Source organism: Nyctibius grandis, chromosome 7 (assembly GCF_013368605.1).
Source record: "Nyctibius grandis isolate bNycGra1 chromosome 7, bNycGra1.pri, whole genome shotgun sequence".
NCBI lineage: Eukaryota > Metazoa > Chordata > Aves > Nyctibiiformes > Nyctibiidae > Nyctibius > Nyctibius grandis.
In genome coordinates this window covers 6,158,624-6,184,974 of record NC_090664.1, presented here as the reverse complement: position 1 = coordinate 6,184,974, position 26,351 = coordinate 6,158,624, and the positions used below count along the sequence as shown (strand labels likewise).

Genomic DNA, 26,351 nt, shown 5'->3' with positions numbered 1-26,351 from the left:
GAACTTAGACTGTAAAAATATCACTTCTTATTGATCACATGGTTATTAAAGACAGTCAAATGCTCAATTTATCTGTCAAACACTTGTAATATTTCCTGTAAATATTAGAACAAAAGCAGAGGGTGATAATATCGTATTCAGTTGCATTAGATTTATTGAGCTTTTCAGAACTGAGAAATAATAAGCGAGTCACCAAGAAATGCATTAAATATGCCAAGCATTTATCAAGGCTATATTTACAGCTGCATCATATACGTGGCGTATGTGTGCATTAGTTCACATATATGAAGGCAAGACCATATACGTATAACTGAGAGTGGTAGGATACATACACACACCATGTGTTCTCGGTCTCTCCTTTCAGTACACCTTCCCACTCCCTGCCACATACTTGCAGCCCTGGAAAAGTATGGCTTATTTGTTGAATCTCAAGGAGAACGAGGAAACTTAATAAGTCAACAGATATTAATTAAATGTTAAAGGCAGGTTTTAGAGTACCTTCAATATGTATTGCTCCTAATGACATTCAAGTGCGCTTACAAGGGAGGTCAGGAGAGAGATCTTTAGATCACCCAGGCTCCCCCAAGATGCCTTTCCATAACCAAATGCTTTCATATGAGTAATCGAAAGAAACCTTTAGTCAGCCACTGGGGAGTCTTTACAGCCTGGCTTCGATTGGAGTCTGAGTGCAGGCCTGTGAGCAGGAGGTGTTTGTAAGCATTTCTAATGGCATTTTGATGTACATGTACAAAATTGATGTCGGAAGGATCATTGTAAAGTCCCAAACAGTGGAATATTGAGGACATTTTCAGGTGGCAGTCAGATTCTGGCTGGGTGAGCCCAGTATATTTTCTCATGTCACAGTTGATTAGGTTCACAGGGAAGTGGAAAGAGTAAAAAATTCTCTTATTACTGCAGCAATGCCATATCAGCCTCTTTTCCCTTTGAATGCAACATTAGTTTTTGTCCAGAACTCTAACTGCTTTCTACAGTTTGGGGAATTGTAAAGCAGAAACAATTTTCCCAGCTAGGCTGACCTTCACCGTAACGAGAAATGACTGGAATTTCTCTCTATTTCTCTAACATTTGGGGAGGGGAGATAGGAGGAATGTGTTTGTTTTACCCGATATTATGTTGTGGGCGTCTATTTGGCACTTTGAGCTTAATTTTTTTCCATTCAGGAGATTACATGGACTGCTGCACCATCTGACCCAGTAGCCAGCTCTCAAGTGTATAGAGAAGCGACAGTAAAGCACTTTAAACCTTTTGTTATCACAGCAGTGATGGCATTTTATTTCAGCCATTAAATGATTTTTTTTTTTCCATGGGATGGCTATTTTCATTTACTCTTCAGTACTTGTTCAGGTGATGAGCAATGATCTTGAGAAAATTTAAGATTCATTACAGGCCAGGCAGATGGGGGAGCCTCAAGATGGACGTACATCTGCAGAGCGTTCCTTGTGAAGCTGGTGCTATAGTATTACAATGCTGATCATCTCTTGGGGATGGGATAAGAAAGTTCTGCATTTATGTGCAAAACAAGTAAGTGCTATGACCAAGGAGTCTTTAACAGCAGCACATCTGACTAGAAATGTGGGTTGTTTCCTTGTTATTTCCAGGTGTTTCAGAATAAACATCTTTCCCTGTGGAATCTGAGGCCTCTAGCAATGTATGGTCCAGACTAGGTCTGCCCTGCAAATGGAGAAGTAGCATTGCAGAGGTGTTGACATACCCAAACTAGGTTTTGTGAAGCATGATTCAGTGCTAGGAAGAATGAAGGCGGTATGACAGGGCATTAAATGCAATGAGCCATCCAAGCAAACATGCAGGATCCCAGGCACACTTAAACAGCCTACGCTGAAGTCCATACTGCTGCATCTTCATTGTGGCATTGGTATGAACTAGATGGTCTTGGGTAGGACTCCACCTGCTCTTGATTACAGTGTAGACCTATCTGCCGCTTGGCATGTGTGCTCGGAAAATACCCAGAAGTTCCTGGAAATGGGCACAGGTCAAAACATTTCAAATAGAAGACAAATTGGATCAACTGTCTGGCTGCAAATCACTCAAATATGAAAGGTGAGTGGTAGTTTCAGGGAGTTCATAAGTTTCAAGTGTTTTCCTTTAATTTCTGCTTTGTTATAGCTAGGACAGGCTATAGAAATGTCAAAATATCATGGAAGAGGCAGGTTTTCACATCTTTTCACCTTGGGGGAATAAAAGGTCTCATGATATTTCTAGGAGAAGATGGTTGCATAGTACCCTGTAAGCTTTCAACAGTTTGACTGTACTCCTCTACTGTTACTGTATCCGAAAGGCCTAAAGTGGTGACTGTATTCCATTAAGTTGGAGTTATATTTTCCTAGTTAATATTTCCATGTTATAGGCATGATGTTAGGACATTGCTTAATTCCATGTTAATAGCCTGCAATATGGGGAGCGAAGTCAAGCAATATTAAATTCCATGATCATGTTGTAACCCCTAGAGTGTGATATCTCATTAACTACAATTAGTGGGCCCACCAGAGCCTCCACTTGAAATTTTTTAAGCCTCCAGCATTAGTGGCATGCTATAGTACTGACAGATGACTTTTTTCTGATCTGCTCCTTCACTCAGAAATACTTGTATGTCTGCAGCTCATTGATTATGAACAAGGTCAATAGGGGGAAAATGCTTGAAATTGCAGGGAACATTTCCTTTGTGTTGTTATGGAGCATTGTGGAGGCTTAATTTAGATGACATTTTTCTAATTTTATATTAAACTATTTGGTACTCATCCTTGCCTTTCTTTTCTTGTCATTTAAGGCAAATGTTTCTTGAAGACCTCAGCAGCCTATTTCTTACCCAGTGCTGCTTTCCTCTGTAGTCTGTTTACTCCATATGTGATTATCAAGAGTAAGAAAGATTGGATTCATGTGGCCACAGAAATGAACAGAAATAAACTAAAGCAAAATCTGAGTGGATCAAGACAGAGCTGTTGGCTCTTCCCTTCTAGGAAAGAAGAACACAGAGGATGAAGGAGCAGAGTGAAGGCTGCCCTCACACTTGGATCTAGCATTTCTCAGGAAACTCTCATTCTCAGTCTTCATGTAGGACTGGGTAAATCTGTCAGATCCTAGGAAAGTTGTAATTTGGGAGAATGAGAAAGTAATTTTTTTCTTTTCAGAAAGGGTCATTAGACATTGGAATGGGCTGCCCAGGGAGGTGGTGGAGTCACCATCTCTGTATGTGTTTAAAAAAAGACTGGACATGGCACTTAGTGCCATGGTCTAGTTGACATGGTGGTGTCAGGGCAATGGTTGGACTCGATGATCCCAGAGGTCTCTTCCAACCTGATTGATTCTGTGATTCTGTAATGAGAAGGTTAGATAGTGTTGTGATAGAGAAAAGCAGCAATCTCAAACACCGCTTGATGAAACAGAGGTCAGATAACACCTTTGCCTAAATTAATTACAGAAAATGGATTGAAAATCTGAAACACTTCTTTCTTTTTATTTTAATTAGCAATGCCCTGCTTTGTTCACTATTTGCAGTGTCCTGATATTCAATTCATACTTCCATCTACAGCTAACTTTTATGAAAACCTGATAAAAAGACAGCACATTAATTCAAAGATGTCCAATACAGATCAATATTAATTGCAAAGCAATCGAAAACATGTGGTCTTCCTTTTTCTATTGACAGCATTAGTCAGATTTTTTTTTCCAGTCCTGAATCAAGCCCTAAGTCTGATTTCATGACAGTGTAAATCAGGACCAACCAGCTCTGTAGAAGGTCAAATGTGATACATCAGTACGAAAGCAGCGTAAGCGAGATTGATCTGAGTAGCTGTGAATTTTGGGAAGTTTGTCTTCATGGCACAACTAAAACTTTATGTCTGTGACTTGTCTTCATCCTTGAGTTTCTCTTAAAAGCTCTGCAAGTGAGAAATGTCAGTAGAGCTCTCAGCACAGCCCCACATTCAGAGCCTTCCCTGCCCGATGACATTAAGAAGTCCCTCACCTCACTAAGGCAGGATCTGATCCTGGAAGCACAAAGCATTACCCTGGTTCCAGAACTGGTAAATCAGAGGCTGGTACTGGCAGCCCTTAGTGGGACAGGCACTCCCTCAAGCATTTCTTATTTGACTAGAGTGGGAAAGTGTATTAAATTTGGCATGCAAGACAAGATATACTCCAACTTTAAAAATAACAACAATGTCTCCACATCAAGTGCTTTGGGACTTGGATTATACACTTGGCAGATTTGTGCTTGTTTTTCTCTCCTAGGTAGCAGTGACAAATCACTGGGTTAACAACATACCCAAATAGGAATGAAAGGTGTTCTACCTCCTGATTTCTCCCCTGGTGTGCTCTGCATTACCAAGGAACATTGTTACTTCTGCATGTTATGGGCTAAATGTGTGAAAACTGATCAGCCAGTCTCAAAGCAGTGGGCTGTGTTTTAATTATGCTTATTAAGAAAGGGACAAAAGTGCCTAAGATGTGTGGAGAAATTGCCCACAGCTGCTAAGCTATGTTAATTATTGATATCACCATCAACTTGGGGCCATCTTCTTCAAATTAAGAAAAGCTTATGGGTGGGCTGCTGTAATGATGAGGAGCATGTGATGTGTATATGTAGGGTCCCAAATACATGAATGACACAAAGGGGCTGTGACTGTCCTGTCTGCCACAGGCCAGTAGCAGAAGGTAAGTCTCACTCTGCAGACAAACCGAGTATGAGTATTGTATCCTACAACCCGTTGGGCCCCACAGGTTGAGTCCTCACACTCCCTGTGGCTGTTAGGAATTCACTCAAATTCCTAAAACTTGCAGAGGCTGCAGGAGCAGCCAGGAAAAATATATGCAGCATATAAATATAGGAGAAATAAAAGCATATATAAATATTGGAAATGGTGTCCATTCTTAGCTCTGGCCTGCAGGAAGCGTCTGAATGATGCTGAAAACTATGGATAGCCAGGACACTACCACTCTCTGCTCTACATCTCTACAGGGAACCTCAGAATAACCTTTAGTGTGTGATCTCCTAAATGCAAATGATGTTCATAGCAATTATTTTAAGGTTTTTCTCTACCTCCTACTGCCAGCCAGAATTAATGGCACAGCAGCAGAACAAGCAAGCGCTGCATAGAAGTGTCCAAGAACATGCACTGTAAATGCACAGTGCCAGCTTGCACCTCACCCTGCCATAATTTCACAAGGAGAGTGCCCTTGTGGAGCTAAACCCTACTCCTCATCTTTTTGCTAGGATGATCCCATTCTCAGCCCATTTCTTCCACCCCAACGCATACCCTCTGGACTCTCATACTGGGTCTTGTTGGCATACCAGTAAATCTCCTTGTTTTTTCTTTGCTGAATTCCTTCCAGAGAGCCTAGGAGCATGCAGCCACCAGGCCTGGGCAGCAACAAGAAAGTCCAGAAAACAGCAGGCTACCAGTCAGCTGAAATGGGGTATTATAGGGTCCTTAGGTTGGGCAGAAGAGAGTAGTGTGTAAAGCATGGGCAGCATTACCTGCCTCTGTTCATCAACAGCCAGGCTTGCTGTCAGCCCCACACTCTTCTTGTTGCAGCGTTCAGAGATTTCTGAAGGTCTAATGATGCTATTAGCACTTACTCCACTTCTAGCTGGCTAGGAGGCATTATCATCTGCTGGCTTTTCCATTCTGTCATTAAAGTAATATTTTTAATATACAGGTAGTTCTTTTTCACCAATCTAGACAACACTTGAAGCAAAAACATATTAAATAAATCTATTTAGCATGAATTATTGCCCCAACTCTGCTCAGAGCAGCATGCTTTAAAATATTACTGATAAAAAGACTAAGGAAAAGACAGTTTTAAAAACTGTCTTTTTCAAAGATGTTTCCTTATCCAGACTTTTCTTATGCCTTAGTCCACATTTTAGCACTGTAATTTTGCCTACCCTCCATCACACTGTGCCTTACTGGAGTGTCAGAACCAAATCACAGTGATCAGCAGTCATACTGGCTCTTTGCTGTTGCTATTTTAGAGCAATTCACAGCTCCATCTGCTCCTGCAAAACAAAGATGATCTTGAAAAGATGTGGAGTAGGAGTGGGTGTTAGGAAAGGATCTAGAAGAACAGGCTAAGATCACAGGTGACTGGGCTGTATGAAGTGCAAGCACATAGTCTGTAACACTTCCTGCACCCAGAGACGTTACTGTCTTAGCAGACAAGCAAGACAAAGGAATTACTATTATCTCCACCTTACAGATGGAGAAATGAGTTAGTAAGAGATTAACTAGCTTGTCCAAGGTCACTCAGGGAGCCTGACAGGCACAGAACTAGGACCTAGATTTTCTGAGTTCGTAAGGAAGGATCAGTCTCTAAGAAATAGTGTCCTGAGCTATGTTTCTTAATAAAAGAATCTCGTATTAAAACGTTACAAAAGTAAAAATGCAATTTCTTTACCTTTCAGTTTGATTAATGGATTCTTCACAACACAACAATGAAGCAAGTTCCTTTTATAACATAGAGTATTTGAATCATTTTTTTCAGAAAGTAATGATGGGGAAGAAAACTTTTCTTTGATTAATTCCAGGTAGATTTTGGTTTTCCTTTTTTTTTGGCCAATAACTTCTAGATATCAAATAGATGTATTTTAAAGTGCTAGAATTTGGCATGATGGTGAGCCAACTAGCAAGAGACCACCCTTTATAGATAATATAATAGTAGAACAAATTGAGCTTCCAGACCTTAATCCTCTAAGAAAAGCTGAAACCAGAGGGGAAAACTTCCACAGTGTTACTCGGTTGGTTCACCCTATTTGATTGCCAGTCAGTACATGAACCCTATTTTAGAAGTGATGTGATTTCTATCTAAAATAAGCTGTTTACAATGTTCTATGGGCTATTATTGTGCAAATGCTAGTTTCTAAAGTTCTTGAAAGAAGTCTACATTAAAGCAACATTCAGAAGATTGTAGGATTGTTTTGTATTCTCTCTGAAATGGAATGTGATTTCATCTGCATCAGGCTGATTTATATGGAGTAATTTTGTTGTTTTGCTTTTGAGCATTTTATGAACTCCTAGAGAGATTATTGACCTCTGCCCAAAAAGTTTGTGATGAGAAGATATACCAATAGTAGTCCTATTGTTAGTAATAATGACCATAATGGGCATAAATTCAGCGTTTTTTTTAGGACATGAAATATTTTCTTTACTCTTTTATAGACATAAGTACAGCTTAAAAGCAAAGATCTGGGGGGGGTGGTCGGGATTTTCTGCAAGTTCCCTTCCAGTGTAATATTGCAGTGTACAGCAGCTGCAGAAAACAGGATCACAACCAACCAGGGATACTCAGTGAAGAACAACCACTAGGGAATACTCTAAGGATTAATTTTTAATTATTATGTTGGAGGTTTATGTACTCGCTTGTTAAAAACAGAGGCAAAGTTACTAACACTTTCCTTATAACGTGGAGTACCTTCAGGACCGCACCTTTATTGTCCACGGGAAATGAGCATGTGGTTAAACTGAAACATAATATAAGCACAGCAGCAGTTTTTCTGTACCATGGCCTAAGGCACTTAGGCTTGCCCTGTGCAATACAGAACAGTACGGGCATACTGAAGCTGGTACAGAGGTCTGTCTTCGTTAATGCTGTACCCAGGATAACTAGAATGAAAAGCAGGGAGGAGGGGACTACCATGTTGGCACAGACAATGGTTTTCGTGGCCTGGGCAAGCATTTCTGCGTTGTTGCTCTTTACAGTTTGATTTCATTATAAGACATCTGCATATATGCTCAGAGACTGATCACAGGTTCCTGAAGAGAAAAGCTGCAAGGCCCTGAACATATCATTCTACTTTAGATGCAGAGATAGTCATGCTATCTTTTAACTTGATGATCATTTGATTTAAACATGTCATTTGGGAGCTAGGCTATATAGTCCTATATAGTTAGGGCTCAGAGGTAGGCCCTTAATGCAGGTTCTTAACTCTCTCTGCTCACATCTAAATCGCTAAGTAACGCATAGACATGCCCAAAGTCAGGCAGTGGGACTTGGTGTGCAGTGTGGCCAAAAACTGGGAAAGCTGCAAATCTCCATTTGCAATGGGTCCTGGTACAAGGTTCCTACCTTTGGTTTGTGCCTTTGGTACATGCCATCCAACTGAGCCACTTAAACGTATGCTTGCTTGCCCTCACGGTCAATGGAAAAAGAGTCCTCTCTGGAAGACAGCTCAGAAAAGGACCTTGTCTTGTAAGCTCTGAATTACCACCTAGAGCATCTGTTTCCCTTTCCCAACTATAGAGACAATGAAGGGTGACTGGCTTCATAACTTTAGTGTCTGAAAGCAGGTGTTGGGGGCATTCCCCAAACAGAAAGAAGTCAAAAGTATGGCTGCAGTGTGGGCTAACTGTATTCACACACACGCCATTTTTATAGCTTTGTGACAGAATATGGGCTTGAGAGGAGCATTATTGCAAGTTTTTTTCTCCTGTACTAATGTAAGGTATATCAGAATAGTTCTGACACTATTTTGTAAAACTAAAAAGAACACTAGTCAAAAAGACTGCATGTTTCTAAGATCATCACATGTAGATTAAAGGCTCATCTCTTATGCAATGACTTATCTATGCCTATCATCTCTTCTCCTAGATCTTCTGCACAGCAGGACTGATGTATAGGCTTCATGAGATGCAGAAAGATGACAGAAATACATAAATGTTTTGATTTACCTATAGTCTTCTCTCTTCTATTCCTAATCTAGGATTTAGTGGTTTTATGATGTGTTGTATGTCGTGTGTCTGATTTAAAATAATTATTTCAATAGTCATTCCTGTGATTCCACTTTTTTATGTTTCAGCACTCTTGTGTTGAGATGTTAGAATTAGTTATTTCTTTTATTAGCACAGCAGTGCTTTGCTTCTGTAAATATAATTCAAGACCTGTAATTTTCTTATCCTTGGTGAGATTAATCTCTACATACATTTTTTCACTTGTGTTCTGCTTGGATAGGGGAACATTCTGAAATGTATATATGACATATTTCTTGGTTTTTCTTTGATATGGCATATCACCTATATTAGATGGTAGCCTGTATTAGGCTGTTATTTGTTCGTTAAAGTTTATGGAGCAATCCTGCATTTTATATATTTTGTCTTGCATGTTTCTTGTACACAAACACACATGTACACACACTCAGAGTCGTGCTCTTCCATGCTCAGTCCTAAAGGCAACCAGTTCATGTGATTGCTTTTCTGTTTCTTTCTTATATAATTTTTCTCAGTTTTCCTTTTATGCCTGTTGTCTTTTGTAATTCAGCTTCAAGGACATTTTTGATACAGGTTTGGCAAATATGTTCCATGTACAACATTGCTGTGGAGTTCCTTTCTTTTTATTGCTGCATGTTTGTTCTGTAATACTGTAATTTGATTGTTTGTCCATCCACTTTTACTTTTAAATTTCTGAATTTATAGTGTTAGGACTTGAATCTCACCTTACTTACATTGGTGTAAGCAAAGAGCTGGCCTCCAGCCATACTAGGTTTTTCCAAACTTTTACCCCCTTTTGGAGGTGAAGGGTAGCCCAAGAATAATTTGATTACAGACATTTTTCCCACTGCTCCTGGGACTGGAGCTGTCCCTGAGATACTGCCAGTGATGTGGGGAGCTGCCTACCACCGGGGCAGCTCCAGCTGGAGGCAAAACCATCCGTGCCCCAGCAGTGACAGATGAGAGGCAGAACAGGAGCTCCCTAGTGCTGGCCATGATATCATCAACCCTTCTTTTCCACAGCAGCCACTCATATGGATGAGTGGATGAGGCCTTGCATCCATGGCTACTCATCTCTGCCCACCAACCTGGAGGCCAGTTAGTGTCAATAATAAATAAGGGGCCTTTAGTACTCTGCAGTACAGCTCTTGTGGTTTGACATACAATTTCTCTCCCCTGATTTTATTATCTTTAACAGCTATATGATGAGGGTCATTTATATAAGTGAGTCATCTTTTCTGCATAATAAGAGTGATAGATCTGGAGCTTAAGTAAGCATTATATGAGTTACTGCAATTCATTTTAAAATAGGACTTGATAAAAAACAAGGTATCATATGTGACATTTACTACAAGAACGTGAATAAACAGAAAGCCACAAGGAATGGTAGGATGCATCGGGGATTTCCCCCGCCACTACAGTGACAAGTTGAGTAGTTGATTTGTCTTACAAAAAGTGTCCAGAGCATTAATGGTAAAATTAGTGTTTTCTAAAGAATATATACGTTGTCAGATCACGACTTCAGAGACAAGACAAGGCTTTTATTTACTCAAGGTGTTCTGATAATGTAAGCCAACAAAGCTGAACCAGTTAATTTATAAACAGCAGCAGATCCAGACATATGTACTATGCTTTCCTGGATCTACCATTTCTTTGTGTAAAGTCAGCCTTCACTTTGAAATAGCCCCTTGTAGTTATTTTTGCCATTTGCATGCTTCTTAGTTAAAGACCTGCATTTTGTGAGCAGCTTTGCTGGTCACTTAAGATATTCATTCATTTCTGTACCTCAGAGGAACTTTTTGGCCTCCATTAGTATTATTTGTATATATATTATGGCAGTGGCTTAAGTGTCCAACTTACATAAGTAGTAGATAAATACACAAATCACTAGGTACTGTGCAGCAAACAGGAAGAAATATTCCACATGCAGATTTACGCTGAAATAAGAAAATTGGTTTTAATTTGGATCTTGCCTTACTTTGGTGCATGTGCATATGTAACCCAGTCCTAATGGACTTTCAGGTGTATTATCTAAAGACAAAACAAACAAACAAGATGAAAGAAAGGGACTTTCATTATTCTCATTTTTCAGACAGGAAATTAAAGAAATGAAAATATATGGAAGAATTGGACCCCTAGTGAGATTTCTAGATCACTACCCAGGAACCCTAATCACAAGACTTCCTTCGTCCTCAAACATAATTATTACTATTTCCATCGCATATACTTTGGAAAGTTTTTCATGTTTCCACATGAAATACTAATTTTCTAGCCCTGAACTTTCCTTTTAAGCAAAATCAATGAAAAGCTATTGTTGCTTTTACAGATGCCAGGGAGAATTATTACCATCATGGGCAACAATAAAAAAGATATTTTCACCCTTGGTAGATTGAATTACTGAGAAATAACCTTATAATTACTGTATAAAACACCCTGGTTTAACACTGTTTTTAATATCCATAAAGTTTCTGATTTATTTTTCACAAACCAGCATCAATGAGCTAAATTCTGCCCTGCTCCAAGCTGGTGCAATTATGCTGACCCCCATGGGACTCCACCTGTTACATTGATGGCTCTTGAGGCACACTATTTTTGGATGAATATTAGTTAGGAACAAAGAGAGAGGTCTGATTTCACTTGCATTGATTTTAATAAACAGCATGATTTTCTTGAAATCAAAGGAAATATTTTGGACTTCCAACAATATATCAGGCAAATCTGCTTTAAATTAGGTCTTTGTCAGACCAGTGGGGAGAAGAAGCCTTCTGATATCCCCCAGTGTGGGATTTACAAATGGAAATGTTAGGGAACCCTTGAGTTACAGCGAACTTGCCAAATGGACCCTTGTCCCTCACTCCCTGTAGATCTTGGTTCAGATGCCTTAGCAACCTGCAATGCTCAGCCAGCTCATGGTCTCCAGGAGAGAGAAAGGAAATTCCCCCTCAGCACACTCACATTTCTCTGTTGCAGCTACAACCAAAAAACTGGCTCCTGGACTCATGCAAAAGTAACAACTTCTGGTTTAGTTTAGGCTGTTGATCTTGTTTGCCTCTTCTGGCTGGCTGATGTTCACCAGGCCTTCTGCAAGTCAGAGTCCTTGGCTGTCTCTTTGAGGTGAAACTAAGAGGATTGTTACCTGACTACTGATTGCCGTTGTTGAAAGAGGAAACAACTCAATGTGGAATGACTGCACCCTCGTTTTGTGTTCAGTTAATACGTACTTAAAACTAGGCCATCCCTTTTCTTTTTGTCTGTTTTCTCCTGGCATGGTAAGAAACCATGTGAGTGCCCTCTGTGAAATTTCTCTTTTCAAGGGGATATATTCAGCTTTAAGTTCAGAAAGCAACCAGCACGTACCTCGTATGGAGTATTTGTTTTATTGCGTGCACAAGCAATATGAATGTGATAAGTGTAGTGAGAGTCCTATCTTAACTGCACTCGGGCTGGGTTCATCGCAGTTTGTTGGAGGTGCATTAGAACAACAGCATTGTCTGACTGAGTTGCCTGCAAAAACATTTTTGACCCCTGGCTTACCCCTTTTACTGACAGAATAACCAGTAGCACCCACCAGTACCAGTGGCTGCAAAGTTGTCTGCAGACTGCACCCTTTCCAAAGGCATATTTTGGCAAATAGTTAGGAACATATATATGTTCCTCACACCCAAAAATGGTTGAGATTAGGAAAAAGAAACGTAAGATGATTGATTTCTTTGAAATGAAGTATTTCCACTCAATTTATAAAACACCCGCCTGTGAGGGTGATCCATTTTACATTTCCTTTCAAGAAATCATTTTGGTCTGAACTAAATGTTTCATGTAACCTAAAATTTATTTCTTTTCCATTTTTTTTCACTCCAGGTCTGCCTGAACTGTGTTTTGTTATTGTTTTGGAGGGGTTTTTGAGGGGGTGAGAAGGGTGTTTCGAGGGAATTTTTCAGTCTGCAAACAGAAAAATCCCTTGGTTTCACAGCTGTAGGTGTAAATGTTTTGACTTCTGACTTCGATGGATAGCTTTTCTAGTTTATGGTGGCATAAATGCAAAAAAAAAAGATCTGGCCTTTGGTGAGAATATTTGATTTAAATAAAATATCAGTGCAATTTGCTAATTCTAGTATTTCAAATGAGAGTATCCTTCCCCCCTTATTGCAGATTTGTAGCCTATAAGAAATTGAAGAGGCTGATTCTGTCAGTAGTTACCTCTGTTTTAACCAATTGCAACTCTGCTGACCTCATTAAAATTACACCAGATTTATATCCTGGTGGAGAGAAATCAGAATCAGACCAAGAACTTGGAACTTATGTTATTTTTAGCACAAAAAAATTCCCTTGTTTTGTAAAGCACAAGAATTGCTACAGGGCCCATAAATATTTTGTGAATCTGGTCAACAGATAAAAGTAGAAAATACTTAGAACATGAAGAAATTCATCTGTCTGTCTATTGACAGTGCCTTATGGAAGAACAAGAGTCTAGGTACAATAAGGCAATAATGAATTTAATGAAAAAGCTACAGACATCCAGGTTGTAAGCTGAGCTGCTGTTGAAAAAGATGATAGTACATATTTTTGCCCATATAGCAGGATTCCTTCGCTGACTGTCTGTGAGTAGATTTCCATTGATAATAAATATGGAGGAAATTATTTATTGTAAATGATAATTAGACTTTCCCCAGGCTATGCGTTCAGCCAGTAGCAGATACTGAATAATAACATAGGCATTATTTCTGACATTCTGCCTCCACACACACAAAAAAGAGGATGATAGGAGCTAAACCTTGCCATGACTTTTGTTTAAAATACAGTAATATCAGCATCGGGGTAAATTAATATTTGCATGTGATTTTATCTAATGACATTTACAACGTAGAGTATAAGTCACACCCCATCTTTATCTGTGAAGCAGAAAAATCACAGTCACGAGAACATACTAACACCAACTTCTTGTGTTTACCCAGGACTGCATTAGGACTTGCATGCAGTCTAACTTTACTCAGTCCTTGCAGGATCTCAGCCTCAGATTTTAACCAATTTGGAACTGATCCTTGCAGCAAAAAAAAAATCTTCAGTTTATACTTGCAGTCATCACTCACATTCAGCTAACAGCAGTTCTTCTGTTACCTCAAGCAATATGGAGCCATGCTTTTGTTATAAGAGGATCTCAGTTTCATATACCCTCTTGCCATCAATTTATAGTGCCTAGCACAGTGGCAATTGCAAAGACCTCAGAAACAATACATTCCTAGCCTATATGTTTTTAATTATATTTCCAAGTTTCATTTGCTGTTGGCAACTTGACATTATTTTGATTTTGCTGAGGTGAAATATATGAGTTTCAAATACAGCTTCGAAATTGATTAGGAATTAATATGGCAGCATTACCGACACAGTAGATTTATTGCTGCTTTTGGAGCTCTGTGTGAACTCCCATATGGAAAACCTATTGTGACTAGATCCAGAATGACATGAGCAAAGTGGCTGAGACTGGAGATAAGAGATCAGAGAAAAGGAACCAAATAGGTAAAAGCAGAAGGAGAGTCTATCAAGCAAAAAAAATTATACCCACCCCCCAAAAAAAAAACAGGGAGGAGTCACAGAAAAGGTGGGACGTGGCTGGATTATGGAAAAATAAAAAAAGCTTTCGAGGCAACCAGTAAATTTAAAATAACTGGTAAATGTTCTGTACATCTCAGAAGAACATTAACAAAATTAAACCTGGATCACCTAGTTGATGCTGTGTGCAGCCCAGCCCCACACAGCATGCCTAAGCACGCTCTGGCAGGGCTGCTTCTGGGGCAGGACTTGCAGCTCGTTTTTGGGAGCAGGTTTCTTGCTAGCACCAAATGAGATGGAAGTGCCTGGGAGGAGAGAGGGTTCTGTGTGGAAATGTTTTGTATGTGGCTGCATTACACTATTAACCCTTCTGCCTTTCCTATTCACTAGGAGCTGCATTGAAGACATAGTTTTTGGCATGTTAAATACACAATGGTTACCAGTTTATATGTAGCTTTACGTACAGAGCAGGACTGCTAGTGAAAAAGAGAACAGTGGGTGTATGTGTGTATAAACAGTGGCTTTAAAAGTGCTGTAGTCAGTCCTGTGTTAGTTAGTGGCTTCTTAGATATTTACAGTCAAATTAAGCCTTCCAAAGATGAATGTGGCAGGAGGTTGCTACCATCTGAGGTGCAATATGCTCACATGTTGCTGGTGCAAGGAGGGGGAGTGGTAAGTGTTCAGTGCTCTGTCTTTAGAAAAAGAGTAGCAGCAGTAACCTCCCCATTGACACACAGACAGCACAAAGTCACATTCCCAGCCCATCACTGGGCACTCAGAACTGTACTAACGTAATCAAATAGTGCCCTAAGGAAAATGTTAATGGTGTCCTGCTTAGGGACCCCCAGCATCCTTTTTTGCATGCCCTCTCCCGTCACACAGACTTTCACTCAGGTTTCTTGTTTTAGTGGCTATCCCTCACTCCTTGTATTTATTTTATTAGAAATGTGGTTTTGACTTCAAGGTTTTCAAACTAAATGCTTCCTTCAACTTTGTTCACACTTCTCAAATCTCACTTTGTATACTGAGATTTCAGTGAAGCCCAAACATCTAATTAAAAGTCTCTCAACTGATTTGGTATCTCATGTATTCTTCATGAAACCTGGAAAATAGAAGGAGAACTTCTCAAACACATGGTACCAAATTATGGTGTTTATGTCATTTTGACTTTTGGGCGAACTGGCATAACTGCAGAGGGCTAAAACATTCCAGCTTTCTAGATAACTGAATTCAGAACCAGATTTGGATTTTGGACTGACCTGTGTCTTTGCCAGCAATCTTTCCACTGCACTCAGGAGTCATCTGTATCATTCTTCAACTTTGTATTGGATCGGTGCATCTAGTAAAGTCAAGTCTGGAGGTGAAAGCAGTGAAAAGAAAAATATTCCACATAGTTCCAGTTCTAGATCTGATCTTGTTCACATTTAAGTCAATGAGGCTTCAATGTAAGCACTTAGCTTACATGAAAGCAGACCTATTTTAGTGATACTATTACATTACAAATAAATGAAAGTATCCAGATGTATTTCCAGCTTCAAAAATGAGGATCTTTGCAGAGTAGCTGGCTTAGAATTTTTAAAGCAGCCTTATATATGTTCTCAGTCAGCAATGTGTCCCTAAGTATTAAGTAGGATTTATTCTTCAGAGGGCAAAAAAGAAGATCTGTACCTAAAAGTCTGATTTTTAATATTTGAAGAAACAGTTCCAGGCGTGTATACTAAGATTGCATATTGTACTGTAAAACAAGACTGTTTCAGAAATATTTTCTCAAGTACCCAACATGAAGCGTCATATTATCATGGTGCAACTTCACATTGCATTTTTAACATTTATATATGCAAATGGTCATATTTACATGTGCATGTGCCATTCACACATTCAAATTAAAGGCAAATAAATGTTTAGATTAAGGAGATTAATTTGTTGTGTCTCACAGTTGACACACTTTCTACAGAGGCTAGATCACTGAGACCCAAGTGCTGGGCTCTTATCCGAGAAGACAGATGGCAATTTCCTTTTGATAAGAGTTCATTTTTTTAGCAGTAAGGGAGCCCTGAAGTAACCATTTTTCTTGTAGGGAAAGCATCTTTCAGATAAATCATTCTAAAACAGACAAACACAGGAACCGAGGAACTAATCAACCTGAAATGAGCTGAGTTGCAACCCCTTTCAGTAAGTTTAGGAGATGCTCTTTGCTTTCATTCCTGCCACACATGGGAACTACTTCAGAAAATTAGAGAATTCAGATAATGTTTTCAGTACTCTTTCCTCTTTTATGAGCACCAATACAATTTATGATTAGTAGCAATGCAAAATTTCATCAAGTCAAATGAGGTAGTTTGCTTACAGTATGTTTACATCATGCATAAAATAAACAGTTGTAGGTATTTTAAGAACTGCATGACCATAAAGGTAACTAACCAGACTAAACCAAGATGGCTCTGTTTAATTAAAATCTGGAACAGCATGTGCCAGCTTATATGGATCTGGAACATTCCATACTTTTAAGTTATAAATGTGGACAGCCAGGAACCCACAGGACTAGAGTCTGTGAGTAGACTATAAGTACTGACCTGCTGCTAAAAGAGTCAGTCAGCTACTCTTTGTCGTTATTACTATTTAAATATATTAAGTATATTTAAATATATTCACTCTTCTTTTTGGTAAACATATAAGACCCAGCCTCAGACATGCTGGCACCTTCGATTTAGTTTATCTTGTAGGATTAGACCCAAAAAAGGATCCCTTTCCTCTAGTTTCCTTTCCTCTCTTTCCTATCTGTCACTAACAGAGCAGAAATGAAAATGGCTAGGGTGGTTTCCACTCACTCCTTGCCTGTGCCCTAATGTGTTCTTCATTATTCATGTCTCCAGTAGTTTGGTCCTAGAGATCTGGGAATGATGTCTGCTCTTTATTTGTTTTGCCATGGCTCTATTAAAAATATGCCTTTTTTGCTTTGCAAATTGTTATTGTAGTTTTTTAGACTGGTTCCAGTTTGACCAGCAGCACCTTGTTTACAAAGATATTGTGAGAAATTTTGTGCGTCCTCCTCTATCCATGTCATATCAAGGAGTACATGAGCACTGCGTGCTTCCCATCACCTCAGGTCGCGTCGCTTTGCATTGAATCAAGTCATGTCACATCAGTGATACCGCTATCAGTACTTATTCCTGATAGAAAATCCAGCATAGATTTAGACAGCAAATAGCTCAGCCACAATAAATGTATATAATGAGCAGATTAAGTATCTGTGAGAACTAGATATTTTAAGTGTCCCTGGCAAGTCGATGCTTTCAGATACTCCAATATCCTTGTCTCTTCATTGTATTCTGCACATAAATATCTGATATATGTGCATATACTAAAATGTCTGTCTAAGCAGCCTATTTGGAACTCTTACCATCTACAACCAGTTGCAAATATAGACCTGTGCAGTTTTGAAATAACCAGACATTATTGGGTGGGTCTGGATATTGTAACTACATTGTATAGTTTATAGGTTGATCATATCCCAGCACTGTACAAATAACAAATGTTGACAGATTATTTTTTTTTCATAATTTGGGTTTGCTTCAAACATTTGCCTGCTGGGGCATGTTTTCAAAGAGTTATGCATGATTAGGCTCTATGACAGCCATTTTATTAGACAATTTACCCAGTTGTTCATTTATAGAAGTTAAATGTTCTAATTAACCTATTACATAAACTAAAAAGAGGGGAGGGGAGGGTCAAAAAAAAAAGAAAGTCTCTAACTGGTATCTAAAACGTACAGGGTTTCCAAAATGTTTGATTATAGTATCTTTTTGAATAAAATTAACTTTTCTTTTATGTTACCTATATATTCTCTGTTGGCTTTCTTGGGATCTGCATGTTCGCAGGTTTCTTGAAAATCTGACTTAGTTTTGCTTAAGACCCTGAAAAATAAATTAAACCAGCAGAGCTCAGGCAGCCATAGTTGAAAAATTTGGCTGCAAAATTCTATATAAATGCTAAGTGGTCTTCTTATTGTTGATTATTACAAACATTTATTTGGCATTCATCCCTGTGGTATCTAGGTGCTTTCCCAGGATTAACTTGAAGCAGTCTTTCCAGTGTCTTTTTAAAAATTCCTTCGGGGATTTTGAGATTTAATATAGGTCCAAGAGAGCTATCAACTGGTACAAGGTATATATGCTTATTGAAGACAATTAGTAATATAAGCATTAATACTATGTAAAGAATTTGCCAGAAGAGCCACTGGAGACTTCCAGGGAAAATGTACTTTTGCATCAGTTCGTTTATGTTTAGAAACCAAGCATATGGGTTTCTAGGTTGGAATGCTCTGCTTCTATGTCTTCAAGGTATTGGAGACACTTTCATATTGGTGGTGTTAGATATAGTCTACAGTTACTGGAATGGAATGTTGTGGTGGGATAGCTCTGGCTAACAGCTGAATGCCCACCCAGCTGCTCAATCACTGCCTCAGTGGAATAAGGGAGAAAAAAGGATGAGAAAGCTCATGGGTCAAGATAGAGAGACTGCTTACCAATCACTGTCATGGGCAATCCAGACTCAACTTGGGGATAACTAACTTTAATTTATTGCCAATTAAAATAGATTCAGGTAGTGAGAAACAAAAAGACAAACATTAAAACAACATCTTTCCTCCCTTGCTCTCCCAGACTCAACTTCACTCATTCACTTCTGATTCCTCTACTCACCCCCAGTGGTAGAGGGGGCATGGGGGGCTATGGTGAGTCCAGAACAGTTCCTCTTTGCCACTCCTTCCTCTTCTCACTTTTCCCCTGCTGTTGTGTGGGCTCTCCATGGATCACAAGTTCTCATCAGGAAATATCCACCTGCTCCAGTGTGGGATCCTCCAAGGGCTACAGTGGGGATACCTGCTTTTCTTTGGAGCACCTCCTCCTCCTCCTCCTCCTTTCTCTGACCTTGGTGTTCCCTGTGTTGTTTTCACTTTTTTTCTCCTCCTTCTCTGCAGCTCCCTTGCTACCAAAACCTTGCCATCTACACCCAATACAGATGATAATGCTGGTCACAGTAATGAAGAAGGTACCAGAATACCCTCAGAAGCTTGTGCTCAGTTTGGAACAGTCTTTTTCCCTTAAGGCCAAGTGACTACTACTCAGAATCTGTCTCATGAGCCGCTGTGAAAAATGGGTATAAAACGGACTAGATTTTAACATGTAATTCTCTCATAATCTAAACACAGATAAAATTCACATAGATTCTCAGTTAAAAATTCCTACAAAAGCAAATGCCGTGCTAATAAAAATTTCATTTCTATGATTGTTTTCACCTAGTCTGGATAGAAAAGAAAAATGTAGTGTGTTTCTGATTGAGAGCCATTGCTGAATTCTCAATATTTAAACTTATTTAAACCAAAGGATTTTTCTGGTTTCCCTTGAAAAGCGTTGGTGTAGTCAAACACTCTCAATAGCTGATCAGTAGCTGACCTAGTAGTGTGATGCTCCCTACAGAAAGGATTGTCTGAGAACATAAGAGACTGAGGATCTGTTGGTCCCTAATAAAATATACTGCTTTTCTACACTAATTTAATCTCTCGGAGATACACAGAAATATGATTTTTTTAACAGCCTTCCTGAAAAACACCGATACTATTTTGTAAAATGAAGTTATGCCTTTTGTTACTCCACAATATCTCCCTCCATTCTCCATTGCTGCGTTCAGATAGCATTATCTTTACTCTTAGTATCTCCCACAAGTCCTTTAGAAAACACACAAGATCTAGCTATTCTTATACTGGCATTACATAAAGTGACCTTACCTTTACAGGTTAAGGCCCATTTTTTCATATGATGCTCTGGCATCCTGAAATGTCTTGGCTTTTCATTTCATCAGTCAAGCCATTTGGATTTTTCTTTATATTTGTAGAATGAGTGATATTGTAATGAGTAAAACTGGCTTTTTGATTTCCAGACCAGGGGAATGAAAGTTCAGTAGGATATGCCCTTTATAGAGAAAAGTAAAATTACTGTGTAGGCTATCAAATCTGATCTTGTATTCAACAATACATGAATGCTTGATCAGTTTCTCACAGCAAGTTCACTGAGATACTAAGTTAGCTTTAGGAAGAAAGAAAGGAGGAGGGTATTCTTCCGGAAGAAAAAAGTATTTGTGACTCTCAAGAAAGCTGCTTGCAGCATTGACTCTACCACACTTCTCTGGAAATTGTGCTTTTCGAAGGCTATTTCTTAACCCTAGAAACTCTCACTTTACATGTCACAGTTTTAGGATCTTGTAAGTAGTGCCTCTTTCATCCCCCATCATTTTACAGGTTAGTTTTATTTGTGTGAGTTCTGTTTGCTGCAGTAGCATGGCTCCTGCTTTACACTGAGTTAGAGCAGAAGAACGTTCACATGCTTTTGCTTTAAAAGTTCAGCTTTGGGAAGTCAGAAAAATATACTGAAGCTACTCAGTTATTACAAGATTCTTCCTCATATAATCATGTCATTAGTGGAGGCATCCTTGAGAGGGCTGGCCTGTCACTTTAAACTAAGATCGCTATTACCTGCCGTTATGGCTGGTGTTCTGAGAGGGAGCAGAAATTTGGGCACTGGAATTGACAGCTCCAAAGGTCTCAGCCTTCCAAATTAAATCCTTATTTAAATACAGAAACAAAATGGGAAGAGCCCTTTGTGGGATCTTTCGTAATATATTTCTAATACTTCCAATAAGTGTTCTCAGGGATCCAACCTGCACGGAGAAATGGCATAAACCTCTCAAGTTAGAGATTTTATTTTTAAAATAAAAGCAAGATATTATGTGTAGAAGTTACCTTGGTGCCCAGACATGATGAAATGAGGTGTATTTCTCCATCCCCAATTTGTACACGATATAAAAGGCATCAGTTTAACAGAGTGTAACTTGCAGTCAACAGCTTCCCAAAGCGCTCAAAGAAAAATGCATCTTCTCACTTTTTAATCAGACTGGTGAATAGATAGGGATGTTTTTATATGTACTTGGAAGTCTCTTACCCTGCGAGCTGGCCCATTCACTGTGATTTTTCCTGGAACATGGTACTACCCAGGGTACCTAGGCATATCAGAGCCTCTGCCATCATTTTTAATAAGTAGCTTATCTCTGTGATGCAACTAAAAGTGATCCTGAGCGTCTCCAGGGTTTGTTGTAATTAAATTTTATTGTTGAATGTGAAAATGTACAGTTTTTGAAAACTGGAGCAAGAAGAATGGAAAGGAGATTCTAGGAGGTGATAGTCTGATTTTTAGAAAGTTTTAACCCTTTGTAGTTTCCAGATTCACCAGCTTACTTGTGCTCCCCAAGTAACTGTTCCTGTATGCCACTGAAGCCATAAACTATAGCAACTGGTGTAGTTTATTAGCTGGTGTCAGGTAACCATGCAAAGGTTATAATTTATACCTGCAGTCAGATGCTGTAGGATCATAGGTGCAGTAATTTGTGGGTTCCTAATAAGATTCTAAAAGGCCTTTTCTGAAAGTCTTACACTTTTGCTGCTGCCCCTTTCTTCTCCAGGTATTTACAGCTACAAGGTAATTACTCCAAGTCCCAGTGCTGCCCATGAAGTGCTGTGGAGAAAGGCAGGGTTTACCAGCTTCTGATCCGAACAATAAAGAAATGTCACTGTTTTGAGCAGAAAACTGACAAGTTTATCTACACTGTTATCTGGCATTACACTGCCATGCTCAGGCACCACCACCCAAGTCACTGAGGAGTGCATGCACTACATCTGGGCTCACACCTTGTGCAGTCAGTGAAATTGCTTTGCACTCTGCATTCAGGGACTGAGCTTTGCCCTGGTCATCGTGTCTCCGCTCCCTTCACAGCTCACCAGGACTGCTAATCGAGCAGTCATTGCAGTTTTCCCCTTTGTGTTTTATTGCTGCGTGATTTTCTTGCCATGGAATCCCACGGACTGGTTTTGGAGATGCATATAACAATTTTTTCCACATCAAAATATTTCCTCCAACAATGTCATCTTTTCTGTCCAGCATTGCTGCTAATCTTTATTTAGTTATTTACTTTACAGTTTCTAGAGGGATAGATGTGCCCAAGGCGCCCCTTTAGGCAATACTTTATATCAAGGTTCCATTTATAAATACTTCATGAAGGGCTAATGAATGATTAATAGATGTTTTAATGTATGACCAATCAATTGCTGTAGATTTCGCAACATCCAAGAGACAAGTAGGTTTCTTATAAGCATAGATTATAACCATATCTGACATCTTCTACTGATGGGCTTCTAAACATCTATAACATACACACTACTCATATCTGTAACATGCTTAAAACATCTACTAATCACTGATTAATTTTTTATAACCTATTTTGAAGCAGAGCCTGTCTGTGGAGTACGTCCCTTACTGGTGTCTGTGACTCTCCATTTCTGTAGGATTGATAATTTACTTGTCATCTAAGGACTTAGAACTCCTACTAATTTTCACTCAAACATTAAGCATTTTGATCTCAGCCTAAGAAAAAATGTCTTTACTGTCCCCAGACTTTTTTCTCCCTCAAACTTCTGGCTACTTTACCCTGCTAATGTGCATTTTGCAAGCTCTGCTAAAATGCAATGATTCTTAGGGGGCAAACCCACTCTAAAATACATTTTCAGCCTGTTGAACTCTGTTTTATTGTTCTCAGGACACCTGTCCCGGTGATGATGGTTCCAAGCATTTTTTGAAATTTTTTTTTTAATGCCATCCCTCTGTGCTTGGTTCAAAGTTTGTCCGTTCTCAGAAAAGGATGAGAAAATATAAACTTCACAATAATCCAGTGAACAAGCCGTCTCCCAGAGGACATGTGATTCTGACAGAAGAAAACACATTTTGTATGTTTGCTAAACCCAAGTGTTGATAGGAGTGTTCTTCTCTGGGATGTGCTCTGTGCATTATATGGAGCACCCAGGTAGAACCGACTGAAGTGGGCAGTTCAACTCCCTGAAAATTTGTAAGTGCTGCAATTAATAATTTGCAGTTGAGAAGCAGTAAATGAATTTCGAATTTTTAGTCAATTTCTACTGAACTTAATCCCAGGGTTGAGTCCTCTGCTGTGATTTATCTAGACGTTGAGACCAATTCTTTAATGATATAAATTAAAAGGATCTGCAGGTTTATCTCATTTCTGGGGTCATTAGTAAAATAGTCTCTGTTCTGAGTATCCTCGAGTAAATATTCCACTCCCATTCAAATCAAATGCTAATCTTTCACTGATTGCTGTTTACAGCAGGATTAGGCTGCTACACCTGCGGCATTAGGACATTGAACCTAAAGAAACACATCAAGTGTAACTCAAAAAAAAAAAGAGAATAAGGCTAAAAAAAAGTCTTTTATTCTTCAATATTAACATGGAATTTCCTCTGGCTTTTTTAAAACCATTCATTGTCAAAGACACCAAATCCTCAGAAATAAGAACCTCTCAAAACTTCTCAAGCCCTTGGAGTAGACAGTTTTTTACCCACATTAGCACAATCACTTTTATGTTATCCAGTTAGCACTCTGTGTTTCTGTGTTTATCAGGGGTTTTACCATGACCTTTCCTTTCTTTTTTCAGCTGGTTAATAATCCGCTAGCAAGTCAAGCAGCAGCGGCTGCAGCAGCAGCAGCCATGGGCTCAATAGCAAGCTCCCAGGCTTTTGGCAATGCCCTCTCCAGTCTTCAGGGGGTCACAGGTCAACTCGTCACTAATGCACAAGGACAGGTGAGTAGAAGATGAAGCAAACAGTGAATTCTGATGGCAGGCTGATCTTGAGACAAAAACGAGTTCCGCTTGTATGACAGCAATTTAAAAGTGCACATATTGAAGATAAATAAATATTGATTTGCCAGACAAGGTAAGAAATGAAAGTCTGAGAACTGGGAAGAAGTTAAGAGCTGTTAGAAAGTCTTTTCAAGCCAGAAAAGGATTAGGGTTTATTTTATTTTAATTCAACCTTTTGAAAAGATCATAATAGTGCAATAATATGGTATTTTAAAAATCCAGCAACACTGTGATTCTTAACAAACATACCAGCTGTCTTCTTCCACTTGTATATGCCTACTAACAGACAATTATATTAAAGGGCTGCTGTACTATTAAGACTACGCTTTTTTGCAAATTGTAGCATTTCCGTATTACTTCATTTCTAAAAAGGTATTAAATGTTTTAAGTAAAGCAACACAACTGAAATTGTAGTGAAGTATTTGGGATGGATTTAACTGGGTGGCTTAATCATTTGCTGATTAACTAAGTTAAGCAATTTGCAGTGAATCTGCCAGTCTGTAATGCGAATTTGGGAGAAACTTCTGCTTTAAAGAAAATTTTCCAAACAGAAGCTTGAACAATGTTTGTGGTGTGTCTAAGAGAGAGATTGTGTGTTATCTGCATTTGGGAGCTGTTTATTTGTTACAAACTATTTCAGTTTCACTTTTAATACAATGTGGAAAGATATGCATCTGAACCCATACATACATAAAAATAACTCCATTGATGCAGCATGCTTAAGTAGCTTTCAGATTGTGGCCGCTGTCATTCTTCATTGCATTTACTAGGACTAAAATTAACACAACTACTTGTTTCACATGAAGTCACTGCAACAAATCTGTCAATATAATTTATGACTGGACCTGGTAACAGAGTAATTTGAATGTCATTAATCTAAATGCTACAAATTGGTTGTATGGCGATATCCACAGTGCTTATGTGGATATTAGGCCCTAGTAAACATTTATTGAAATGATGCAGCTTGGATGATATGTGAATTTCAAGTTTAGTTTCTACTCTTACTGTTTGCTAGACGGAAAAAAAACATGAAGAGCAGGTTTTTCCTGGTAATTTTCTATCACCATGTTATTTAATGGGAACAGGGGTGACATTTTTTATTTTAGCCCATTAAAAGTAAAAGACAACACTTTATAGGAGCCCCCCCCCTTTTTTTTTAACGTAACACATAAACAAAGATGCATCCTGAGCTTCACTATCACCATCCAAGTCCCAGGAAAAAAAAATGCTGACCTTGTTATATTTACTGGGTGGGTGCAGAATTGTTCCATCACTACCCCGAGGGTTGAACGATGGAGCTTGTCAAAGTGAGGCCTTATCTAATGAATCATCTTATCGCAGGTGCACACCACACATATTAAAGGAGGATTGTATGAACAATGTGCCCTCTACAATAACCTTTCAATGTCTACTTTAACCCTTGTTTCAATCCCTTTTCATCAAAGGATCATTTTATGCAGCCAGCTTTAAATGGAGGCTCTCAAAAGCCTATTAAGATTTCTGGAGGGATGGGGTATTGGTTTGGAAGAAAAGTTGGTTATAATACCTATAACTCATAGTCAGATCAGCTCCAACCTAGAATCCTGCTTGTTTCTATCTCTGCTCCAGAAATGGTTCACAATCACCACTCACATGAGGCACTTGGCATCAAAGAGGTTCATTGTAAGAGCTGAAGATATAAACCCAAACTAGTTTTTCAATAGTTTTCCCTTTACATGTTCTCCACAGAAAACATAAGTGAAGTGTGCCCATTCATTGTATGTTTAAAAAAAAACACTACTGTGAAGATATCATTGAATGAAACTATGGATTCCCTAAGGCTGAGTCTTGTTTATTCCACACGTGATGTAAAGTCCAATTATTCCACAGGTTGCAGAGCAAGAGAAGAGAAAGGAAGAATCTTCCCTATTGTCAGATAAAATTGCAGAATCTACCTGTTTGCCTAGTTCTCTTAAATAAGGGCTGTCTTTTTATTACTTGTTTTTACAAATGTTCCTTGGTTTATAATCGGTACTGCAGATCTCACCACAATGTAGATAAATATTGATAATGTGTGTAATATAACACCTGTTTTTATAATATTCAGCATAAACCCATATTACTTAAAGCACATTTCTGAAGCTATCTGTCTAGAAAACAGGACTACTCAGTGTAATTAAACCACATTCCAGAAATTAAATTACATTCCCTGCATATTAATAAAATTATAGCAACTAAACAAGAACTGAAAGATATGTTTCTTCAAAACTGGGAGTGTAAGTGAATAGTAATTTGGGATACTCCATTTCTGAATGATCTGCTCAG

The 26,351-nt window shown here is 38.8% G+C and overlaps 1 protein-coding gene across 1 annotated transcript in view; it reads left to right on the top strand.

The window, feature by feature from the left end:
* POU6F2 (POU class 6 homeobox 2) overlaps window positions 1-26,351 on the top strand; it is a 320,392-nt gene that overhangs the window by 235,709 nt on the left and 58,332 nt on the right. The window contains exon 6 of the mRNA XM_068405256.1: window positions 23,841-23,987. Coding sequence (XP_068261357.1) covers window positions 23,841-23,987 — 147 coding nt within the window. The remainder of the gene's footprint in view (window positions 1-23,840; window positions 23,988-26,351) is intronic.